The sequence below is a fragment of the Phocoena phocoena genome, chromosome 18, assembly GCF_963924675.1.
Source record: "Phocoena phocoena chromosome 18, mPhoPho1.1, whole genome shotgun sequence".
Lineage (NCBI taxonomy): Eukaryota > Metazoa > Chordata > Mammalia > Artiodactyla > Phocoenidae > Phocoena > Phocoena phocoena.
In genome coordinates this window covers 13,955,845-13,981,129 of record NC_089236.1, presented here as the reverse complement: position 1 = coordinate 13,981,129, position 25,285 = coordinate 13,955,845, and the positions used below count along the sequence as shown (strand labels likewise).

The 25,285-nt window shown below is 42.0% G+C and overlaps 1 protein-coding gene across 1 annotated transcript in view; it reads right to left on the bottom strand.

Moving 5' to 3' along the window:
• Nucleotides 1-14,987: 14,987 nt before the first annotated feature.
• Nucleotides 14,988-25,285, bottom strand: part of FREM2 (FRAS1 related extracellular matrix 2) — a 157,583-nt gene continuing 147,285 nt past the window's right edge. Inside the window, exons 17-24 of the mRNA XM_065896045.1 lie at nucleotides 24,906-25,098; nucleotides 23,349-23,453; nucleotides 21,721-21,848; nucleotides 21,488-21,622; nucleotides 20,619-20,745; nucleotides 19,161-19,348; nucleotides 18,438-18,584; nucleotides 14,988-15,497 (exon numbers count right to left, since the gene is read on the bottom strand). Of these exons, the coding sequence (XP_065752117.1) occupies nucleotides 14,988-15,497; nucleotides 18,438-18,584; nucleotides 19,161-19,348; nucleotides 20,619-20,745; nucleotides 21,488-21,622; nucleotides 21,721-21,848; nucleotides 23,349-23,453; nucleotides 24,906-25,098 (1,533 nt within the window). The remainder of the gene's footprint in view (nucleotides 15,498-18,437; nucleotides 18,585-19,160; nucleotides 19,349-20,618; nucleotides 20,746-21,487; nucleotides 21,623-21,720; nucleotides 21,849-23,348; nucleotides 23,454-24,905; nucleotides 25,099-25,285) is intronic.

The window sequence follows — 25,285 nt, the reverse complement described above, 5'->3', positions numbered from 1 at the left end:
TAGGCAGATTGCATTCAACTCTCTGGTTGTGTGTCATCCTGCTGGGACTGGTGGCCAGTCTCAGCCTCCCAGCGCCTTTGTCACAGGGTGAGACAAGGCATAAGGAGGCTGCAAGCTCCAGTCAGTTTATTTGCTTACAAGTGAGAACGCTTGTAAAAGGTTTGGTTGGTAGAAATCCCTGGGGAACATTAGCCTGTGGACTTCATGTTTTCACTCTATCATTAGTCCCAAGAGCCCCAAGTCATCAAGAATAGTTTGCAAACTCTATTCTTCCTCTCTAAAAACCAAAAAAAACAAAAAACCTCTTAAAAATAAAGAAGCCATAGAATGTGCATATATTTTCAAAATTGCTCTCTTGGAGATTATTTTGTTGCCATGGTGCAGTGTTCTTTCGGGATCCATTTTGAGCAATGGGCTAGAATTTTTAAAAGTTACCCGTTATTGAACGTCTGCCATGTGTGACACTGTGCTCAGTCCCATATGGATGCTAAGAAATATCCTTGTTTTACAGATGAGAGAATGATGTCAAGAGGCTGAATAACTTGTCCAGGGTCCCTCAGCTAGTGAACGTTGGGTTAGGATTGAAAACCAGGTCTGACTCCAAAGTTCTTGCTCTTAAACATCATTGAGTTTTACTGGGGGAACTGGGTGGAGGAGTGACAGAACCCTTGCACCGCCTTTTTGCCTTCAATAACAGCCTTCAAGGTTTTAGAAGTCTGGGTGCCCACTATAGTTTTCGCTGTGTTTAGGCCTGTGAGAGCATGCACACACGTGCTCACACGAACCCCGACACACTCACACTCCCTTCCACACCCCCCCACACTCCTGGCATCACCCCTACCCTCACATCCCACCCCCTCCATCTACCCCCGTCTCCACTCACATCCCCTCCACGTGCTTCCCTCAACAGACAGGTACTATCTTTATATAAATGCAAAATGGGGATCCCACTCTACCTTTGGTTTTGTAACCTATTCTTCCCATGAAACCATATCATACTTGATAGGATTTTTGTTCAATTCACGGCTTATGAATTTTTCAGTAGATTCTACTGACTCTAGTACTCATTTTTTTTTTTTTTTTTTTTTGTGGTACGCGGGCCTCTCGCTGTTGTGGCCTCTCCCGTTGTGGAGCACAGGCTCCGGACGCGCAGGCTCAGCGGCCATGGCTCACGGTCCCAGCTGCTCCGCGGCATGTGGGATCCTCCCAGACCGGGGCACAAACCCGTGTCCCCTGCATCGGCAGGCGGACTCTCAACCGCTGCGCCACCAGGGAAGCCCTCTAGTACTCATTTTTAAACTCACTGACGTTCAGCCTGCTCGCATCCCATGGGGTGGGATGGGGGTGTGAGAGCTCTAGCAGAATCTCCGGCCACGGCAGGTGTGGTTTGAAAACTCTCCAGAAGATTCAAATTGCTCTCCGCCTTCCAGCATTCAGCTTCATTAATTCTTTAGCATTACCGTAGGTCATCTACTATATTAGTTACTAAAGGCTGATTAAAGAGGGCTCCTTAGAAAGTAAGTATATCTGGGGGCAAAGGACTGTAGAAGAATCAGGAAAGGTCAGAGCCCTGCTGGAATGTGAGTGTCAAGGATGATATTCAAAATACAGTCACACTTGCCCCCAGAATAAGGCTCAAGTGTTTTTCTTCTGGCGAGGGAAGCTGGAAGGGAGGGCGGAGTTAGGAGGGAGAAATAATTGACAACTTCTTTGGAGAGAAGGAAGTGTCTAATCTTCTTGAGATGCAGTCCCCGCACCACCCCATTTAAGCCAGTGCAGAGGACCCCCTTCAGGTGGTTTTCCCGTTTTAACAACAGGCAAGGCGTGACACTGACCATACTGCTGAGGTAGAGTCTGAAGTCCCCCTTTGTTGCCCCAGGCATTGCCCCTTAGTTGCTGGGCCAATACAATTTCTAGTGGCTGTGGACATCGCAGGTACTGTTCACTAGTGTATTTGGCTGTGTGCAACCTTGGAACAGGGACCCCTGGAGAGGTGATCTCTTTCCAGTCTTAAATGGGAAATGGTAGGGGGGGGCAAGCTCCCACTTGCTCTTTCTGTGATCCTCACTTACCTAATCACTCCCTCCTTCCCCTCTACCATCTTTCTGTCTCTCTCTCTTTTAACCCCCTTTTCCCACTGTCCTCTGTTACTAGAACAGGGTAAGTTCCCACCCCTTTCTCTTCCTGTCTGGATGTCTCTTACACAAAACTCTGTGATCTAGCCAGCGAAGCCTGGCCTTTAATGTCCTAAAGGGTGAAATAAAGCTACCATTACAGATGTTTATTAGATTTATCCAATGAAATGCACAGGTGTGTGGCCTGAGTTTGGAACAGAATTAAATGGGAGAGAGGCAGGGGCACGTGACACGCATTTTGCTGGTGATGATCTAGCAGGACGGCGTGGTTCTGCAGCCAATAATTTTGGTGGTCACTTCTTCATCTCTGGAGATTTTCAGACACTATATCATGTAAACCAGTATGTAAGAACCATGTGTTCTATAATATCATCTAATACTCGGTTCGTGTTAAAATGTCTCCAATCTTCTTAAAAATATCTCTTTACCTGTAGGTTGCTTGAGTTAAGAATCCTACGTTCTCACAGAGAGGGCTTTTGTTTCATTGGCCTATTTCACTTAATCTACACGTTCACAGCCCCTGTTTCTTTCTGTGTTTCATTGGCCTCTTAATTTCACTTAATCTGCATGTTCACATCCCCTGTTTCTTTCTGTGCCCTTTGTTGGAGAAACTGGGTTGTTTGTCCTCTAGAATTTCCCCTTTCTGAATTTTGTTGATGTTTAGCATCGTTTCCAGTAAACTGGTTAATTAGATCTGGAAGCGTGATTCCATTCAGGACCAGTTTTTGGCAAGAGCATGTGTAGCCCAGCATGTCCTCCTGGATCCCATCAGGGCACACTCAGCGTCTGGCTGTCTCACTTGGTGATGCTGACTGAGTCACCAGCTGTTCAGTTCCCCGTCAATACTTCTTGTTTTTTTTTCTTTAATTTAATTTTATTTTTGGCTGCGTTGGGTCTCCGTTGCTGCACGCCGGCTTTTCTCTAGTTGCGGCGGGCGGGGGCCACTCTTCGTTGTAGTGCGTGGGCTTCTCATTGAGGTGGCTTCTCTTGTTGTGGAGTGTGGGCTCTAGGCACGTGGGCTTAAGTAATTGTGGCACACGGGCTCAGTAGTTGTGGCTCGTGGCTGGCGGGCTCTAGAGCGCAGGCTCAGTAGTTGTGGTGCACGGGCTTAGTTGCTCTGCGGCATGTGGGATCTTCCCGGACCAGGAATCGAACCCATGTCCCCTGCATTGGCAGGCGGATTCTTAACCACTGCGCCACCAGGGAAGCCCCCAATCAATATTTCTCATAACATTTTTAGCATCTATTTTGCCCAGTTACAGTATTCTCATTGAGTTGCAAATGGTATTTTTTCTAATTCAATCTTTCTCAGATCTCCTCCTGAAAGTCTCTTATAAAGGAGAAACTTCTTTCATTAACTATATGGTTATTCAACAAAAACTTGAGAATCTACCATATGCTTGGTCACTATTAAGTGCAAAAACCAATTTTTTATATTGACCTTACTCCTTAGTCTTAACCTGTGCCCTCAGAGTTCTTCATAGTCTAGCCACAAACTTCCTATCTGTCTCATCCCTTGTCTCTAATTAAACATCTAATTGATAAGTTGCTCAAAAACTGATCAGACAGCTTATAAATTAAGCCTGCCTCTGGGTTCTCTTAGTCCAAACCCAACCCATCCATTAGTCTCAATTCTCCCTTGAAGTCTTCCTCGGTACACCTGCAGACCCCTTCCCTGTCTTCCGTGGCACATACATGTCCTGGTTATTTACTGACATCTCACACCGATGTATTTAACGGATGCTCATCATATGCTAAGTCTGGCTTCCTCAATTGACCCTAAGCTCCTTGAGGCCTCTTAGTGGACTCAGTCTTACTCATTTAGCAATAACATATCCCTCCCTGATATGTAAAATTTAGATCACATGAATCTTCTAATTCGGTATAGAATCCATATGGTAGGTTGCCAACATGTGGGATCCAAATGGTGCTGATAAATAACATGAAATATCAGAAAGACAGTGAGGTCCTAGGAAGGCAGACAATGGAAGGAACGCCTCACAGCCTTTCTTTTTAATGAGTAATAGGAAGAAATGTAATTGAGTGGAGATTTGAAGATAATGTAGTATTTCATCAGGAGAATTTTTGTGAAAATATATTTCTTTGAATCCAGCCTAATCCAGAGTCCACATTGATCCCAGTGTATATCCCTGGATTTTATGCAGTCAATAAAGTTATGGTAAATGTCTATAGGCCAGAATGTCTTGGTGTTCTCTAGGATTCTGTCAAAATGGAATCCATTTTCTGATCAAATATCATATAATGCCATTTATCCCCTCTTTGAAATATGTGTGATATACCTAAGAAATAGAATAAAAATTTTCTTTCTGAAGTCAGCTTACAGAATAGTTGAACTAACCCTGTGGCTTTTTGTCTTTTTATTGAGTTGCTTAAGGAAACAGTAATATCTCTAGACAGATTGTCTCTTCAATAAAAGTCAGGACTGCTTGACTGATGTTGGGAAATCTGGAATCTGGGAAAACATGAGATAAGACTCCAGATGCTCCATTAACTGGTGTTACAGAGAATCATAAACTCGCCCTCCTTCCTGCAGGGGTGGAACCCTACCTCAGCCTTTGTCTCTGAACCTACGGGCTTGTTAATCCGCCGCAGAAAGGCCGGGCGCTCAAAACTAAGTCCAGGAGAGAGAACACAACTATTAAATATTTCCAGAAGTTGTTTCCTCTATTTTTTTTTTAATCAGCCAAGATAGAAATTCCTCTGTCAACATAATTTTTGCTTGCTTGTAACTTTGTAGTATCTGTTAGAAAAGGGAGAAATCCCTCCTCAGTGCTCCAAATCACAAAAGAAAAATGTGAATTGGATGACATCCCTGTCAATTATCTTAGGTATAAAAGAGGGAGGCAAGACACCTTTAGAGAGAGAAGCACAGGCCACAGTACATTTGAGGAGCTTGACTCTGTGTTAATATTTGTCTGTCCCTCCATTAGTGGCAGGGGCAGGATGGGGCTTATCTCCAATTTGTTTTTTTTTTGACCTTTAAGTTAAAGAAGAAAGTCAATTCACTAGCAGATTGTGGGGAAAACAGCAATTCCAGGAAATATGATCAGTAATTAATGTTACTTTGGGTAGAAATTCAAGCTGAATTGAAAATCCCCTATGACTGTTTCTTGGCTATTTGGACATTGTATTCATTGCCTTATAAAAACAACTGATTTATTAATTGGTAAGTTTGGCAAAAGGGCCTCCCCTGTTCACTGGCCAAAAATTCACTCATTTCAGATTTCCTCTGAAACATTAAAAAAGGCCCATCCAGCCACCTGCTACCCGCCCCCGCCGCCGCCGCCCCAACCCCACGTCTTGTTTCTCTGCTCACAACTCCTAGGAACTTCCAGTGGCTGGACTGAGGGCCTGGGGGACTGGACACAACTGGGACAGAAAACTCCTCATTTCTTCTCACAAACTTTGCTTTTCCTTCTTTTTTCTTTTGCTGAGGGATTTGAGTGCTATTTGCGAGGAGGAAAGAAATAGTCTAAAATTTTTATCAGTTTGACTTTGGTTTTGAAGGTCTTTGTGCTTATTGCTGTGATTTGGAGTATAATTAAATATCTTGGAAGTTGAGATGAAAAGATCCTAGTTCTTCTTCTAGAATCTACTTAACTCTGAGTTAGAGTCAAAGAGGACTAATCAATTCCTAGCCATTTATGCCTTTCATATGCAAACCAAACAATTCAGAGCTCCTAACCCCACCGCCTCCTTTATCTGGCCCTCACACCCTGGGCCATACCATCTGCCCTCATCACCCTAGCGCCAGGTACCAGATAATTAGGGACAGCTCAGTGTCCCAGGGCCCAGCAAAATGATTCAAACTAGCAAATCCTAAACCGCTTATCTGCCTCACCCATTCCTTCCCATGGAAACCACGATAAAGGCTCTTGCCTGCACTTTGCCTTTGCTCCTTTTGCCTCCTGATTTTGTTTTAATTGATTTATTTATTTTTGGCTGTGTTGGGTCTCTGTTGCTGCGTGAGCGGGGGCCATCTCTCGCTGTGGTGCGCGGTCTTCTTACCGCTGTGGCCTCTGTTGTTGCGGCTCCAGAGCGCAGGCTCAGTAGTTGCGGCACACGGGCCCAGCTGCTCCGCGGCATGTGGGATCCTCCCGGACCAGGGATCGAACCTGTGCCCCCTGCACTGGCAGGCAGATTCCCAACCACTGTGCCACCAGGAAAGTCCCTTGCCTCCTGATGTACACTGTTGCTCCCCTAGTGCCCTGGTGGTGCATGCAGTGTGCCAGCTCCTCTTGGGATCTGTGAGTATAACTAAGCTATCTTTTCAATGGCAGTTGTCTCTTGACCTGTTGGCCGTGTCGTACCTGAATTATAATAAAACTTAGGTTTAAAAACACCAAGTCATGAGCCTGGGGTCCTCATCTCCATAGAAGGAGGGCTCATCTCCAAGGAGATGAATTAGAGAATTCAGCCACACAGAGCAGACCCCTGTTTTAATGTACAGGAAATGCCCTGGAAAGAATATGCTGTGTAGGTCGTTCCAACAGAAAATCATCCATCTGTAAATTATAAACAAAGCTTCTTTGATTCAGGCCACTGCCTTTGAGGCCTTCTCTTCTGCCACCTGGGTATCAGCAGTGCCTCCTGATTTAGCGGTCCCTCTAGAATTCAAGCCAAATGGTGGCAGTGCTGTGGAAAGGGATGGGGGTCCTCATGAGAAGTGGCAGAACGACGTCAGGCCTTAGCTCTCATGTGTTCTAATGCAGCCTATGTGTTTCTGACTCTTTGTCTTCTGAACGGTTTCAACTCTGAGGAAGGTCTGGGGAAATGTTCTCACCTTTTTTCGCCGATACCCTTCTCCAAATATTCTTCCCCTGGTGAGTACCCTGCCTGCATCTCTGACCTGCCCCAATTTCCTTTGGATATAATCTTATTCTGGCCAGTAACCTTCTCTACTACCTTTTGTCACTTTGCAATTAGTCACATGTAAGTTTCTAGGATGAGATCTTAACATCCTGAAATGCTTTGGGAGCTGCTGGGAATAGGATTTTCAAAGCTTCCTATCAAACTTCCTCTGGGGCAGTTTCCTGGCTTGGGGGGCGGTGAGGGAGGAATCAGTAGTCTCGGCAGAGCCTGACTCTGCTCCTGGTGACTTTTTTTCTAGTCAGGTCCACTTTGACTAAATCTGGTTTGGGGGCTTTTCCTTTAAATTGGGTGCCTGTGTGCTGGTTGTGACTTTCTGGCAGGGAGATCCTACCTTCCACCGTCAATATTCTGGTGGGGCTGGATCATGAATCTTCCTTTCCTTGGTTCCCTTCCCCAACATCCTGGAGGTCAGGCTTTGTCCCACGCAGCTTGGAAATTTCCCTACCACACACACCTTCTTTTTCTCCTATGGTGAGGACTGATTGGGCCACACATTTCTGTTGCTGATCACAACATTTTTGCTAAAACATGACCATTTCTCCCCTGAGCCTTGGAAGTGCCGGAAGAGCTTTGACAGGATTTCTTCCCCCCACCCCCCCCCCACCCCCGACTCCGCCTTCTTTTGTGTATTTTGCCCCTTTGGGGGGATTTGTCTTCAACAGTTATAAGGGGCTGTCTTTGCATTTCCTTCTGGTGTTAAATTAAAATACGAATTAATTTAAAATTAATAAATGATTAATTTAAAATTAATCAAATGATACTAAAAATAAATCAAGTAATGATTGAGTTAGGTTAACTTTGCATAAAAGTGGCTAGTCTCCTTGGCAGTAAAGACACCCGGCAATAGATCAGATCGGTTGATTCATCCCCACCAGTGTAGCCGGGCAGAGTTTCAGAGCTTAGCAAGGTCTTATCACCCTGCTCCCCGGGACAAAATGTTAGTCACCTAAATATGTTGTTGCCTCTAACTCTCCATTGCCCCTGTCTACAATGGGTAGGCAGACACTAGGACCCAGAGGAGCGCAACATTTTGCCACCTGCACTAAGGAGGTAGTGGGAGCACAGATCCCAGGGTGAAAGCCTGGAACCGAGTCTCTAGAACCAGAATGGGAAGAACTGCCACTCATTGCAGACCACGGGGATTCTGTGATTTTAGTGTGAATGAAAGTTATAAAATGCACCACTATAACTTGGCCATTTTAACACTTTTATATTTACATGGGCTTTATTTATATTCAACATGTGATATATTTTGAAGGAAAACAGGCGCAAGTGGTAGGAAGAATTATTTTAGACGTGGATTTAAGACTGAACGGCTCCAAATTATCTGCATAATTGAATCCCCCGGGATAAACTTCAATATCGTGCCAATACGCAGCGCCCTAGTAAACAGATGAAAAAACACTAGACCCTGAATGTTTCTGAAGAATTCCCGTGGGAAAGTCACAAAGGCTATTAAGTTCTGTGAATAATTCTATTACACAGTTATGTCACTCAGTGGCTAGATAAATATAAATTTGCTGAGTGTTTTTGAGGGCGCTTGGTACAGAAGCAGGCACTTAAAATGATTATAAAACATACAATTCCTTGTCCAGGATAAAGATTTTTTGTATAGACAAATGGGCTTAAAATACCTTGCCAAAAGCTTGAATTCCTGAGGCCACTGAGAAAGATTCTGCTTTGTACTTTTAGGAATCTGCTTAATGTGAGCCCCTACACAAACTTTCTCTTAGTCTTACCAGTAATTGCCTTTCTGTATTTTAAGTGATTTTTATTATAATGGGCTTGATTTTTAATGTTAGTTTTTAAAGTTTACATTTCTCTTTTCTTTCTTCTTTTTTAAGACATTTCCTATGTTACAGGGCCAAACATCAGAAAAAATAAATATCTGTAGTAGAAATTCACTTAGAGTGTTTAAGGAATCATGTAATCAGCGGAGGCCACGTCTGGCCACGTCTTGTGCATCTGACGATTATAATTTTAAATATCAATACTTCAACGCTGTTAAGCTTTTAATAATTTTTTTGCCATTTATTTCATCGCAAAGTGTTCAGTCATCCAAAACAACTTCATCTGTGTGATCTTTGACCTTTTATTCTCACTCAATTAAAGTCTTACAGGGATTTTTCTTTTTTACATCTTAAACGTCAGTGTTGAACCTCCACTGAGAGAAAAGCAAGGCACAGATTGTCGTCACATTATTCAACATGATGCTTTTGATCTTTTGCAGGAAGTTCTTTTTTTCCCTTCATCCGAAAGCCTGAACATTTTCTAAAGCAGGGCTACTGCGAAAACCCTGTGCTCACTTGCCAGCTTTCAGATGAATGAGCGTGCTAATGATTTAGTGAAAATGGTAATGGTTTCAAAACTAAAAGGGAAACATTACTGGACGAACGACAGATCTCAGAGAGAGAAAAAAACAAAGCCCATGAGAGAAAGAAGAAAAGAAAGCAAGAAAGGAAGGAAAAAGGAGAGAAAACAAAGTAAAAGTAGATGTTGTTCCTACAGCAGTTGTTTTTGATGTTGCTGTATTTGTTCTTTAGCGAAACACAATACTGAAGAAAATGCACACAAAGGTCAGGGAAAAGAAAATAAATGCACTTGAAAGATCGGGAAGAAAGCAAAACTGTTTAAAAGTTTGTAAAGTCAGGCTTCCCTGGTGGCACAGTGGTTGAGAGTCCGCCTGCCGATGCAGGGGGACACGGGTTTGTGCCCCGGTCCGGGAAGATCCCACATGCCGCGGAGCGGCTGGGCCCATGAGCCATGGCCGCTGAGCCTGCGCGTCCGGAGCCTGTGCTCCGCAGCGGGAGAGGCCACGACGGTGAGAGGTCCGCGAACCGAAAAAAAAAAAAAAGTTTGTAAAGTCAACATTCTCATTTTTCTCCCAATAAAATTAAAAGAGTCTCACATTAGTCTATTTTGTTTTATCAACTTTATTTCTAAAGACAGAATCGGCTTTCTTTCCCTATTTAAAATGTTTCTGTGTAATCTTTCTAGTAAAAACTGTAGGAAAATACCATGTACTTCTGTTTTAAAATCTCTTATCAAAATAAAAATAACTACCAAAGTCTCAAAGTATTATGTTCTTAACATCCAAGGATATGGAAACAAAGAGAAATAAACAGTGAGGAATATTTCGAACCTATGGAAGACATTTTCTAAGAATTCCTGTGTCATTACCATGTAATACTGGGATCAATTCTAGGAGAAAAATCTTAAGGAAACATATTAACCTTTGAATTAATGTCAAAGAAACTCCCACTATAGTCTGTTTTTACAAATGACAATTGCGTTGACCTTGAAAATCTTCAAAATGGGCATTTTCGGGTAGAACTATGTTTTTTGGGTCGTTGTTTTCTCGAAATGAGTTGTTTGGCTTTTTTTTATGCACGTGTGTGTGTGTGTGTGTGTGTGTGTGTGTGTGTGTGAGAGAGAGAGAGAGAGACAGAGACAGAGACAGAGACAGAGAGAGATAACAGTAGTATTTATAGTTTCTGGCCAAATGATACATTTCTAAGCCTTGACAAGTTGGAATGTGGAATCTTTGAGTGCCCTTCATTTGCCATATGGTGAGTGAAGACACCTGTTTTCATCCTTTTATTATTGCTATCATGGCTAGAAAAAAAATGAAAGTTTCAAAGAACCATAATGTGCTTGTTTTCAAATTAATACAATTATGTAAATTTCTAAACCATTTGCATCTTAAAAAACTTTTGTTTTCCTATTAAAGGACTAAGTTGGTTTTTAAGTTGATACTAAATAGATATTTTCAAAGCAGTAGCTGAAATCAGATTTCCAACTTTTAAAATCTAAATGTCATTACATTTCACTCTGTTGTTACTCTAATTTAATTTCTCAGTTGGGGGCTGCTTTAGCCTTTAGCACTGATTTGTATGAGGAAAGGCTCTCTGTGGGTTTTACACAGTTCTGTTCTCATTTTAAAAATTGACTTTGGAGTTGGTACCTTGGAAAATAATTAGAGGTAAGATGACTTGATAAAGAGGCTCTTTTGTTGCTTCCAGAGCTGAATCCCTTCACAAGAGTTGGTCCTCTTGTCACAAATGCTGTGCAGAAGTATGGCAGCAGAATTCCAGCTGACCTGTCCTCATGTTGTTCACACATTGTGATGCTTGTGAAAGAGTGGACTTCAGGAGGTGCTGGTGAGGTTACAGAACTAGAAGAAGAGTTTAGGTGTTATATCCCATTCTTGGAATAAAGGGGGTCTGTCTTCCATCAAGAGGAAAAGAATATGCAGGGCCACCTACATCTCTGCAATGTACTTTCTCTGAGTGGGTTTGCAAAGGATGATTCCATTAAATTACTGATTTGAAATCTTTTGTATTAGTGTTCAGAATGATCCCTAACATGTGGGGTTCCTTAGATGGAGAAGAGTAGACTCTACAGCTGGTCCTCTAGAGAGATTTTTAAACTATAGTTCACAGATGTGCCTGGTGTGTTGTTTGTCCAGGAGAGAAACCAATACAAATCCCGATCCCTTTAGTCCAAAGAAAGAGAGCCACATTTGACGGCAACCTGCCCGAGGGCAGGGAGAGTAGCTTGGTTTCCACGTAGTCTCTCAAAGTGGCTAATCCTAGGGGAGCATTTGGTAGACATTAACTGAGGGAATTAACTGAAATAAATAAAACCATTGTTAAAACACAGTTAGATGTTTTCATGTGTCATGGTTCATATACCAGGTGAGCCACTAAAGCTTAATATTGTTTTGTGTTTACTGTATAATGTCAACAAGACCTTGTTTTCATTGGAGTCAGAAGCCATGAGTATCTAAAGCTATTACTGCTTATATCCTGTCCTCCATGGAAGTTATTTTATGTATTTATTCTGATCGTACCAGAATAATTCTCTAAAAACAAAAGATTGAAACTAAGGATCTGTTTTACTGCACAACAAAGCATTGTGTTTGATTCTTTCTTCCACTAAAAAGAGTTTTTGATTAAATGTCTATTAAGTCACATATTCAGTACATAAATATTAAGAAAATGATGCAGAAATCCAAGCTTACACTTAAGAAACTCTGCTTAATTCCTACAGACTCTCTTTTTTCCACTGGGAGGAAAGGAAGGAAGAAGAGAAGAGGGAGAGAAAGAGAGAAGGAGACGGGCAGAGAGGGAGAGACTTTTCTTTGTTAGGAGAGGATGTGTCCTGTACTGTATAAGCACTCCAATTCATCCAAAGTCGTCTCATTAGAACAACTCACTGTAGAGAGAAGTTTGGTAAAAGCCAGCCTGGCTCAAAGGCTCAAAATAGACTTCTTGTAATGATGCTTCACTGATGACATATTTAGTCACAGAGACCCCTAAGGCTGTATGACAGTCAGGCTCAGAAGCATTTAACTCCTCACGTAACATAAAGTCAGCCGAGAGGACTTAGGTTCTAACAGTCTACACACACCGAATCCAACGGTTAAGTAGTAAAAAGTCCACACACTATCCGAAGTTGCTTAAGTCAAGCTCATTCCTATACAAGTTACGAGGTAGCCAAAGAAGTAGCTAAGCATCTTCCCAGAGGGCCAAGCAAAAGAAAAGGGGATCATTAAGAAAGTATTAATGTTTATTTGATAAGTGATCTCCTGGGTTGTACAGTACTCTCTCTTTATATAAGTCCTTTGGGAGACCTTTGAGTTGTAGGTGGCATTTGTATATTCCCCAATGGAAGGAGAAGACGGTCTACTCTATCCTTTAAAAGACTTCGAATGTCAAGTGCAGAGCTGCCCCAAAGAAGAGAGGCAAGTACTGGATACATGTGGCCTCTCTCCCAGCACCAGTGTCGCTTCCCTTTTTCAATCAAGAGATGGTTGGTACTCACAGACACCGAGCTGGAAATGACTGTATGACCCGAGGAGAGGTTAGCCTTCTAAAAATCTCCATTCCACCAGGACGTCCAGCTTGGCCAGGTTATAACTAGAAGTGAAAGAGGACCCCAGGCAGCACTTGAGGGTTACTCTTTAGGTCGGGTTCTTTTTCTCCTGACCTTATTTTCGTTTGAAATATGTTGGGAGCCAAGAAGTTTTCGCCATTAGAAGATGGCCGACATCCTGCTTCTCTTCCTGCTTAATGAGATAAAAGCCCGCGCCTAAAACGAAAGCCCGCGCACGCAGCACCAATGATAATTTGCCAAGTACTTCCCTTATTCTGGATCCCGCCCCCCTTTCTCTGTACTGTATAAATACAGCTACTGCAGCAATAAAAGTTTGAGGCTTGATCAGGATTCTGTCTTGCCTCCATTCTTTCGCGTCTCCTGCCCCTTCTTCCCTTCTCAACCCCTACAGGTTCCTCCTCGGACTCACAAGGATTTGTCCTGCTGGTCGGGACTCCCGGGGACGCCCGGGGCCGTGCACAGAAATACATTTACTAGCTTTTGGAAGGCTGGTCACTAAACTACTGACATTTTCCCTTTCCGATCGAAAATTCTGCCATTTGATGCAAGTACATTTCTTAGAAAGACAATGAGAAGCTTACCGAGCAAGCTCACTCAAGTTCCTTGGTTTTGAACACTGCAAGCAGTATTACAAGTTATATTTTTAGGTACTGAGGTGGGCCACACCACGTCAGTTCACTGAACTGAAGATGCCAGAGAGTGAAGTTTTCTTCTTTGATCAAAGAATATGATCGGGACTTCCCTGGTGGTCCAGTGGATAGGACTTTGCACTTCCACTGCAGGGGGCACAGGTTCGATTCCTGGTGGGAGAACTAAGATCCCGCATGCTGCGTGGCATGGCCAAAAAAAAAAAAAAAAAAAAAAAAAAGAATATGATCAGGGATGCTGGCCACGTCTAAGATCATCTCTGGAATGACGGTTGAAGGGATTTCCATCGTTTGGACCAGGTGTCTATTAGAAAGCTAATAAAATGTCTTCTGGACAAATTGAGTTTTGGACCTTGCTGTGTGATGCTGTTGTGAGGGTTAAACTCATGTGTCGTTGTTAAAATGTTCTTTTATTCTATAAAGTATAGGTAAGAGGCACTTTGGTTAAACATATTATATTAATAAATACCACTTTCTCCCTTCACCGTCAGAATGATATTTGTCCTGATCATTTATGGGTTCAATACTGCAAACATCTAGGCTCAGTTCTTAAAGAACATTGTCTTGTAAATGTGAATCTAACTCTATGGCATTTCTTCATCATCAAAGTGTCACCAACCCTCTCCGATGAGCACCAATACCGTATTATCATGCAAGAATTCTATTTCTGACCAGGTACCTGACCAGAGCAGTCACTCTTCAGCCATCTTCTCCAGACTTAACATATTCTTTGGCTTAATTTAAAATTAAATAAGCAAATGAAACAAGAAGGGTCCGACGAAGACGAGAAGCAATGCAAACTGAAGTGAGTAGGTTACTGTCCCTCGGTCTTTCCTTCCACTCTCTCTCCAGTAGGAAAAAATGTGATCTGTGGGCTGAGCTACCCTCGGTCGTAATTCCACGCCGTCTTCGCCTATTAGAAAACTTGTCACAATAAACAGGGTATTCATCATTCTTCGAGACTACCAATTAAAACCTTTTTAGTAATAAACTGTTATACAATGAATAAACAATGTGATAATTGCACCTTCAGGACGTACTAATATAGCAACAATAGACTCCTCTTAAACTTCTGAAGGGGTCTGTTAGCACCGTTGAATAGGTTCATCTCTACTGTGTAGAGAAATGCCTAAGGTGAGAAGTACATTCCTCACCGTCCATCTATGGCTCTCTGTACATCCGGATACATACTTGATGCCTTCTGGGCAAGAGGAAAGATGTGGTCTGTGGTCTCAATTTGTCCTTTGATGCCTGAACGAGTGGACAGCATGCGAATCAAAGTTCACTAGTACAGTCAGGTCCTCTGAGCAGCTTTGTCACAGAAGTCCCCAATTCTCTGCTGTTGACAGAGCACTGGGTTTCCATTGTCTTTTCCCGCGCACTTGAGGAAAAGGCTGAATTCCACCCGTGGCCGTCAGACCTCTGAGCTGTCGCTGCGATGGCCCCGTGGGGGCATCATGGGCTCGGTGCTGCCGGAGCCCTTGGGGGTGTCCTTTCTCCTGCCGCTCTTGCCCTGGCGCATCATGACTGCAATGGCAGTGAGGCAGAGTGCGAGGAGTCCCACCGCGACGCCTCCCACCACCGTGACCAGGCTGACCTCAGAGGTGGGACGGTTGAGCTCCCGCGGAAGGACGCCGTCAGGAGGAACCCTCCCCTGGGGGATCTGCTTCCTGCTGCTGCGGTCCAGGGCGATGTGCTGGATGTTTGTTCCTCGGTTGTTTTCAGCCCCGATTTCCCACACCAGCGGGGGTGTGCTCCTGATTTCCCTCTTCTTCCGGCTCTTGGAAGTTGCCTGGGGCTTCCCTTTACTCACCAGAGAGTGGTACTGGTACTCCACGCTTCGTTTGCCAAGGCCTCGATTGGTGCTGTCTTTGGATCTTACTGTGTAGATGGTGTGTATGTACCATTCTCGACCCAGAGAGACCTAGGAGACACAACTCTATTCATCAGAAAACTGAAGCCTATGCCAACCTAAAAATTCACGACGCTGCAAGAGAAACTCATGGCACAGATAATAATCATTTAACTTGGTCCGCAGAACTCATATCTGTAATATTTTTACACGTGTAGTGTGCGCAGGGCCTTGTGTAAAGCGCTCTATAAAGTATGCCGTGCAGCTCTTAAGGGAGCAGATGGTGGTAAACGTTTGGTAAGCTGTGACTTGTCAGAGCTGCAGAGAACTCCGGATCACACGGTCTAACCTACTCACTTAAAAGACGAGCGAATGACACAGATACAGAGCACAAACCAGCGGTTACCAGTGGGAAGGGAGGGGGCGCAATATAAGGGTACAGGAGTGGGAGTACAAACTATTGGGCGTAAGACAGGTCCCAGGGATTCATTGCACAACCTGGGGAATACAGCCAATATTTTGTAATAACTGTAGATGGAGTGTAACCTTTTAAAAATTGTACAAAAATTAAATAGTAAAAAATGAGTAAATGAGAATATGTAGCAGTTAAGTGACTTGCCTAAGGTCACTGAACTAGTTGGTATCAGAGGCAGGACTAGACTCAGACCTTCTGAACCTCAAGACTCTTTTCCAGTATGTCTTGCTGTGTATTTTACACATAAGGCCATAGAAAAGGTAAGTTTTTCTGCTTTTCAGGGTTTGTGAAAAGAAGGCATTTTCTGATGGCTCTTTGAAGCCTTCAGGATTTAGAAGAGGTCAAGTGCCTTCAGAGTTAACATTAAAAACAAAAACAAAACAAAACATACTTTAACTTAACTTCCTGTTTGAAAAGATTCAGAAGAACAGACATGCTTTCTCAGGCATCCTTCTTCACGAGGAATAAAGATAACGTATTTCTCCAGCCCATCCTGTCTGGACAATTTTCAGTAAACATCCTAAAAGATGCACTTGCTCCCCCAAGGATTCACAATGTGGACACATCTCTGAATTTGTCTCATTTGTCTGCTCAGTGTTATGGTCTCCTGGGTCTCTTTCTACCTTCTGTCTCTAGGTTAGAACTTTCTATCTTCGTTTATAAAGTATTTAAGAATAGAGATTCTATTACTCAGCTGTAAAAAGAAATGAAGTTGAGTTATCTGTAGTGAGCTGGTTGGACCTACAGTCTGTCATACAGAGTGAAGTAAGTCAGAAAGAGAAAAATAAATACCGTATGCTAACACATATATATGGAATCTAAAAAAAAAAGAAAAGTTCTGAAGAACCTAGGGGCAGGACAGGAATAAAGACACAGACGTAGAGAATGGACTTGAGGACGCGGGGAGGGGGAAGGGTAAGCTGGGACGAAGTGAGAGAGTGGCATGGACATATATACACTACCAGATGTAAAACAGATAGCTGGTGGGAAGCAGCCGCATAGCACAGGGAGATCAGCTCGGTGCTTTGTGACTACCTAGAGGGGTGGGACAGGGAGGGTGGGAGGGAGACGCAAGAGGGAAGGGATATATGTATATGTATAGCTGATTCACTTTGTTATAAGGCAGAAACTAACACACCATTGTAAAGCAATTATACTCCAATAAAGATGTTAAAAAAATACAACCTGATTTAAAAAATAGGCAGAAGACCTGAGTAGACATTTTCCCAAAGAAGACATACAGATGGCCAAGAGGCACACGAAAAGATGCTCAACATCATTAATCATCTGAGAAATGCAAGTCAAAACCACAATAAGCTGTCACCTCTCACTGGTCAGAATAGCTATCATGAAAAAGAACACAAATAACAAGTGTTGGTGAGGATGTGAAGAAAAGGGAACCATTGTATACTGTTGATGGGAATGTAAATTGGTGAAGCCACTGTGGAAAACAGTACGGAGGTTCCTCAAAAACTAAAAATAGAACTACCATATGATCCAGCAATTCCACTCTTGGGTATATACCTAAAGAAAACAAACATATTTATTCTAGAAGATATATGCACCCCAATGTTCACAGCAGCACTATTTACAATAGCCAAGACATGGAAACAACCTAAGTGTCCATCAACAGATGAATGGGTAAAGAAGATGTGGTATATATATGTACAATGGAATACTACTCGTCCAGAAAAAGATTGAAATTTTGCCATTTGTAACAACATAGATGGACTTGGAGGGTATTATGCTCAGTAAAATAAGTCAGACAGAGAAAGACAGCTACTGTATAATACCACTTATATGTGGAATATAAAAAATAAAACTAGTGAATATAAGAAAACAGAAACAGACTCACAGATATAGAGAACAAAGTAGTGGTTACCAGTGGGGAGAGGAAAGCAGGGGAGGGACAAGATAGGAGTAGGGGATTAAGAGGTACAAACTACCATGTCTAAAATAAGTAAGCTACAAGGCTATATTGTACAGCACAGGGAATATAGCCAATATTTTATAATAACTATAAATGGAGTATAACCTTTAAAATTGTGATACTATGTTGTACCCCCGAAACTTTATTCTATTTCAAAATAAATTTCTTTATATTAAAAAAAAAGAATAGAGGTTCCTGGGCTGTGCACAGTTGTTTCTCTGAGTCCAGCAGTTCACACAAGATCACTCTTATAAAGGTGGTCATAAAAAGTCAACCGAGAGGAGGTTTCGAACAATAAGAGCAGAGCTCCCAACCATCACATTTAGATTTATATTCTGGACTGAATAAGGGTCTTCATTACACGTAGACTTAAAATAACATGAATACATTAGTAAACGTAATAATAGCGAACATTTATGGAATGTTCGCTCTGAGCCCAGGAGGGTCTGGTGTGGTTTACACGCGTTATTTTACTCAAAGTTCACATTAACTCTACGGAATATGACAATCACTGCCTTCTACATGGGAGACATCTGAGGGGCTCAGATGTTAAGTAACTTGCACGTGGGTTACACACCTCTTGTAAGTGACCTTGTTATTGGCCCACCTGAAAGAGTGGTGTTGAGTCGACTTTAAAGCCATCGGATCCAGGCTGATTCACTAACAAGATAGCTTCAGGGTCATCCACTGCCAGTCTGGCGTTAAACAGGACATTTCCGAAACTGGTGGCTTGTGTCTCTGGCTGAGCTTTGTCCTTTAGGCAATAAGGAAAACGAGGATTGCTGTACATAAGGCCAACTTTTGCAAATGCAGAAGGTTTTCCTATTAGTTTTGTGCAAGTACCAATTACAGTCAGTCCCCTACATATGAACCTTCAAGTTGCGAACTTTCAAAGATGCAAACGTGCGTTCGCCTGTCCAATCACATGAGTTAGTTCACGTCTCTGGGGTACACTGTCACGTGCGTGCATCCTCTACAAGTGGCTGCGCTTTTGTGTACTTTACTGTACGGTACTGTAGAGAGTACGGTAGTACAGTATCTTTATTTCAAGCCCAGGATGTCCAGAAACAAGCGTAAAAACAGCGGTGACGTAGCGGCTACAGTATAGCTGATTGTGTAAGTTGGGCATCTAGGCTAACTTTGTTGGACTTACGAACAAATTGGACTTACGCGTGCGCTTTTGGAACAGAACTCATTCATATGTAGGGGACGTACCATAAAATGCCACCGTTTGGTTTCATTTAAAAAGATGCTGTTGTTTTAAAACAGAAGACAAAAACATTTAGCTTTGAGTATCTACCCAGTTCATTGTTTGGGCCAAAGCACTTACCACAATTTTAAATCTATATAAGAGTGAAGGAGAGTCAGCCAAGCAGCCATATTCTGCGTTCTTTGGATTATACTTGGGAACGTAGCCGTCAGCTCCGGTACACAGGAACACCTTCTCAATGCTGCAGTAGAAGGAATCACCTAGATTCTGGACAGGATCCACCATGACCCGACCATAAATTGTATCGCCTGAAACAGAGCCGTGGAAATGTTATTTCTGTTAAGTGATAAGGTATGTCTATGTGACACTGCAAACAGTTTGTGACGATAATGACACTAGAAAGCATTTCCTTCTCTTCCTAATCTGGCATCAAATGTTGAAGCCCTTTTTGCGTTAGCTTCAGGATCTGGTCCACTCCCAGGCCTCAGATGAGACCACTTTGCAGACAACAGAGGTACTGGAGATTTATTGACCCTCAACATGCTCAGCCTGTAGTGGGAATAACCTCAAGGCTTGGCCTATAATTTTTTTTTTTTTCCCAGACATAACTCTTTTCTGCTTTATAACAAAGTGAGTCAGCTATACATACACATATATCCCCATATCTCCTCCCTCTTGCGGCTCCCTCCCATTGGCCTATAATTTAACATTCATAACATCCCTTGTGGTTAAAGTCCAGTTTACATAAGTATATTAGTTGCCGAGATCTAGGCAAATCATTATAGAATAACACTAAAAGAGAAAACATCAATAAAAAGCTGAATTAGCTTTATTTGATTTTTAAATTAAAAAAAATTTTACTGAAGTATAGTTGATTTACAATGTTCTCCTGTACAGCAAAGTGACTCAGTTATACATATATATATATATATATATATATATATATATATATTTTTTTTTTTTTTTCATATTCTTTTCCATTATGGTTTATCACAGGATATTGAATACAGTTCCCTGTGCTATACAGTAGGACCCTGTCGTTTATCCATTCTGTATATACTAGTTTGCATCTGCTAATCCCAAACTCTTAATCCTTCCCTCCCCAAACCCAGCTTTATTTGATTTTGAAAGAGGGTTTAAGGAAACTCCCTGGTATTTCATCATCTCTTTCACAGCTACTACTGAACACCTACCATGTGTACTAGGTATTTTGCTAGGTTCTGGGAATATACCACTAAACAAGACAGGCACAACCCTTGCCCATGAACTATATAGTCTCGTGGAGCTGCAGTATTGGTGTGTATGCAAATTGAAAAAAAACATTCAAGGAAAAAAATCCAGACTTGTTTCAAAAGTCATTTAGATAAGGGAAATAGAGGTTAACTTCCCCAGAAAAAAAACCATCCTGTAACATATATCCAATTTCAGTGACCCCTCCCTGCCAAAATGATAAAGACCCAGTTATAATCTCAAGACCGTAAAGGAGGTTATAATTGCCCCCCTCAAACACGATCCCAGTAAAGGACGACAGATATAATGGCAAACAGATGAGCAGGCGTCTCATGTGTAAAGTGATACCTTCTGCAAAGGCAACATCGCTCTCTTGTCCGAATCCCATGGATCCATCAGACAACCAGAGACTCTTCTTGGAGAGCAGGTACATTTGGGTGTTCAAGCTAAACTCAGCTGCTACCGGATCACTGACCTAAAACCAAGCGCAAAGGCCCTTTCATGTGTTGTTGACGGTTCTGGTGGTGCACAAGCACATTTACAGATACACACATGCGTTGTACGCTGACATAAAGAATGGTAAACACTGCACGGAAATTTTCATGTCCAGCCAAACCACCTTCTTAGGGAATTGTAACGCTGACTTCGTTCTTCTTAAGAAGACAAAACTGTCAAGGTTACATCATTTTTCGAATGGGACTAACTAGCATGGCTTGAGCTCATTTCCACTGGTTTACTGGAATGTATAAGGGACTTGCAAACAGCGGAAGGCCAACGTTTAGTAAGAGTTCTTGGGCAAAAGATGCCATCACGTTTCTTTTAATACATACTGGCAATGAGGCACTCTGAGGTGGCATGAACTACAGGATATTTATTCTCCTTGATGATCAAGGACAAGATGAAGAAGTACAGAACTCCGGGGAAAATTCTCAACTCTCCAAGGCAGCAAACTCCAGGAGATCAGATCCCATAAGAAAAAAAATAACCCTTGCGTACCCTTAACCTGTGGATTTTATATACCGAAACCGCAACGGATAAAGGGCAATTCTTTCTTCTTTCCTTCCTCCCTTGTTCCCTTCCTGCCTGACTTCTTTTTTTTCTCAGCATGTAAGAACTGAAATCATTGGGTGAGAAAAAATTTCTTTTTTACTGATAAAAGTAAACTATGACTTTAACCAAGCGGGCTTCTATGTGGGAGAAGATTCTGTGAGACACACCTGTTGGAATCGGATGTCAAGGTCAAAAGTGATAGGCTCTCTGGGGTTGCAGTGGACCGGCAGGCGGTACTCCTGGTGTGACGGAGTGGTGCACGGTAGCAGTTTTACAGTATACGTCCCCGAGTAGTCACGTACCTTTAAAGAGCAGAGACGGCATCCGTGTTTTTCATTTAAAAGGCTGAGATGTAGTCAAAGGCAGAAGCAAGGGAAAAGTAAGAGCCTTAGTCACTTACTGCAAAGTCAGATACAAAGCTCCATTGCTGGACTGGCTGGTTATAGGTCGGTTCACTCCTTATGAGACGCAGGGAAAACATCAGACCTGGGTGATCAACTGACATGATCATGGAGCTGGTGAAGGCCGCTAGAAAAATGCCAAGAACAATAATGGTCTAGTGGTTAAAAGGGTGCCTAACGGTTTGGAGTTTTCAAAGTGCCCTGTGATCCCTTATTTGCATTTATTCTTATAATAAGCCTGCAAAGTAGCAGGGTTGGTATAATAATCCTCATTTCGCAGTTAAAGAAACTGGGCTGAGTGACTGTGTGGCTCTCCCGGGATCACACGGCTGGGCTGTGTGCCTTCTGATGGCTAACGCAGTGCTTTTTCCACTCTATATAATGCTGCCAAAAACTAATTGTACGGAAGTGCTCACATAGTTCAGGGCTACTTTCCAGGGAGGCACAGCCGTTCAATAAAGGCTGATGTGAACGCGCTCACTATGCACTGAAGCTATGAACAGAACCTCGGACTATTTGCATCCACAGAGCCAGGCACACCCAATTTATACATGGAGTCTAATTTTAATGAGATTGCCTCAATCATATCTAAACAAAGATTCAGTTTAATAGAAAGGTAGACACGTGGAAGGGAACTGTAAAGACCAGGAAATCCTCATTTTCCAGAACAGTCAATTACAATAAAGCAAAATGATTCTTTTTGGTTCTGTATTTCAGAGCTCAGACTCACAAAAATACAGCAAACTGTCTTTCTCTTCCTGAATTTTCAGCCTTATTCTCTCCATCCGACCCAGAAAAAAGAAGGACACAGAAGACAGCGCGTGAATTATTTCCCTCTTCCAATCTGACATGAGTTGGCACACCAGTAAGATGTGCAAACCAGTTTAGTAAGGCGAAGTCAAATAAAGAATTATTTCTAATGAAATGAAATTTTTTATAAAAGCTTAGACACGGGACATTAGTGACTGCCACATTATTGATATTCACAGCACAATCCATCAAATTAGTGAAATTACATAGCTAATACTTAAGATAATTAGCTCATGTGTCTGCAACAAGCGTAATAGTGAAGTGGCACTTCTGTCTCCACTATAAAGGTTTCTTACAGTACCTAGAAAAGAGCTGTGCTCGCTGAACAAATGACCTAAAATTCAAATTTTTGGACAACACATTTGAAGTAGAGAATGGGAATGTTGTGGCTATGTTCTCAATCTAAAGGAAAACTCTTAAAATTAACTCAGTAGAGTTTTCTTTTCTTTCTTTATCTTTTTGGCCACGCTGCGCGGCTTGCAGGATCTGAGTTGCCCGACCAGGGACTGATCCCAGGTCACGGCAGTGAAAGCACGGAACCCTAACCACTAGGCCACCAGGGAACTCCAAGTGGTTTTCTTTTAAATGTACTTTAACCATTTGGTATTTTCTCTAAAATTCTACAGTGATGATTTTGTAGCTTATAAGACGTAGCTGAGCAATGATCAAGCCCTCATGTAGATATTTGTACATACACGGTTCATTTGAAATTAAGGGCTTCAAAGCTCATAAGGAAGCATGCTGAAACGTGTGCAAATATGGAACAACTATATCCTTGTTGTGTGGGGAGCGGCTATTTAAGGGTAATGGGGCTTACCGGGATGTGACAGCACAAACAAGCCATGGAATTGTGCCTCTGTCTTGAAGTTCACGACCAAACGCCCCTCTTCACCGATGCGCATGCTAGTTGGGTAGAGAGAACCTATGATGGGATGGGACACAAGAGTGGGAATATTGGTGACCAAGGACTCCTAATGTCTGGGGTTTCTTCCAAAACCAAATTCAGGTTCCTCTCATCTTTAAGCATTCTAGCCGAAAGGTATTATCAGAAAAATTCTGAGTGATCAGAGAGGCAGAAATATTCTCATTTTGTTTTGTTTTGTTTTCTAACAGGAAAAGCTGTCTAGAAGGTAGGCAGAATAGAATAAGGTCACATGAATGAGGTCCATATGAAATATACAGAGTGATTACAATAGGCCAAGATATTTCTTAAAGCTTTAGTCTATAGAAATTAAGCTGTAAATTGAGAGACGGGATGAACTGGTCAAATTTTGAAGATCTGGACATGTAGGTGGAAACAGGTCTGTGCTCTCCAGAGTAATTCCAAATGTTATAGGCTTAATGAAACCAAAACTTCCCCAAGAAATTTAGCAAGGTGACCAAAGTTGGCTACAGACAGAAGAAGGAAACATGCGATCCTTACGTAGAAGTTGAGAACCAAGAGATGGATCTGCATTAAGATTCACTTAATATACATTTCCTAAGGCAAGATATGGAATTAAAACATTTGAAATGATCTAGACTGATTACTTAGGGTGATCATATTACCTTTCACATAGCTTTAAGGTAATTTTAATCTGTTTAAGACAACACACTTTGAGATGTCCTATCAACCGAATTTTCCCTCTGGCTCGTAAGAAGTAATGATGGTTGGACATGCGTGGAACCTGAACAGCAGTACGTGTCTGAAAAGAAACAGCACTAATTCTACTGACGGATTCATTAGCTTCATGCTTGTGGACTTTGAATTATGATTCTGACATCAAGACTGAAACAAAGTTATGCAGATGATTTGGGGGCCCAAACTGTAGTGGCACGCACCACCACTGTTCCAAGACATTCAGCTAAAGTATTATGGAATAATAGAATTTTTAAACTGAAAGAAAATTAGAAGTCTAGTCTATCTTTCATAAGAAATTGACTGCCAAAGGTCAAACAATATGTTTGAGATCACACAGCTAGTTAGCTACAGACCCGGAACTAGAATCCAGGACACAGTGTATACTGGGCTTTAAAATGCATCTCCCATAACAAAAATGTGTAACTTTTTCTTTGGGGTTCATTCCTTACTTTCAATTGGATCTTTCCCTATCCACTTTCTAAAATCTAGAGAGAGATTGTGTTGAGTAACACATGAATGATTAATCGCCTAAAATGGACATTATATTTAACAGTCACGTATTATGCAAAATTTGATGCATTGATATAATTTAAAGAAGTTTTTCCATGACAGAAATGAAATTATTTGAAAATATTGACCATAAAAATAAAATACATTGAAAGGTGCTTCTATTATTTTTAGCTGCAGTAAAAATTTCTCTTAAGTCATTCAAATAGGTAAGAAAACTAGCTTTCCGAGTCTCTGTCAGCTCACCTTGGAGTTCAGCTTCTGGGGGGCTGACAATTCCATCAGTCCACAAGATGGCAGTGTCATACACGAAAGTTAGACGAAGCTCTGACTTCAAGTCAAAATGCTGCCAGCCTCCTACCCCAACGGGGGAATGGAACACGTAGGAAACATACAGAGGGACTCGGAGAGTCACGTAGGACTGCACTAGGTTTAGGACCTAAAACAATAAAATTATATCTATCAACACGATTCAGTGTTGCTAACGAAACCAGCTTAATTTTGTGCAAGCCATTTTCTCCTTTCACTTATCTGAAGGTTTTGAGTTAATCATTGAGGAAAGGAAATGACAGCATTTATAACACTAATGTCCCCCTCACTTAATTTTGGAGTAATTAAATAGTTAT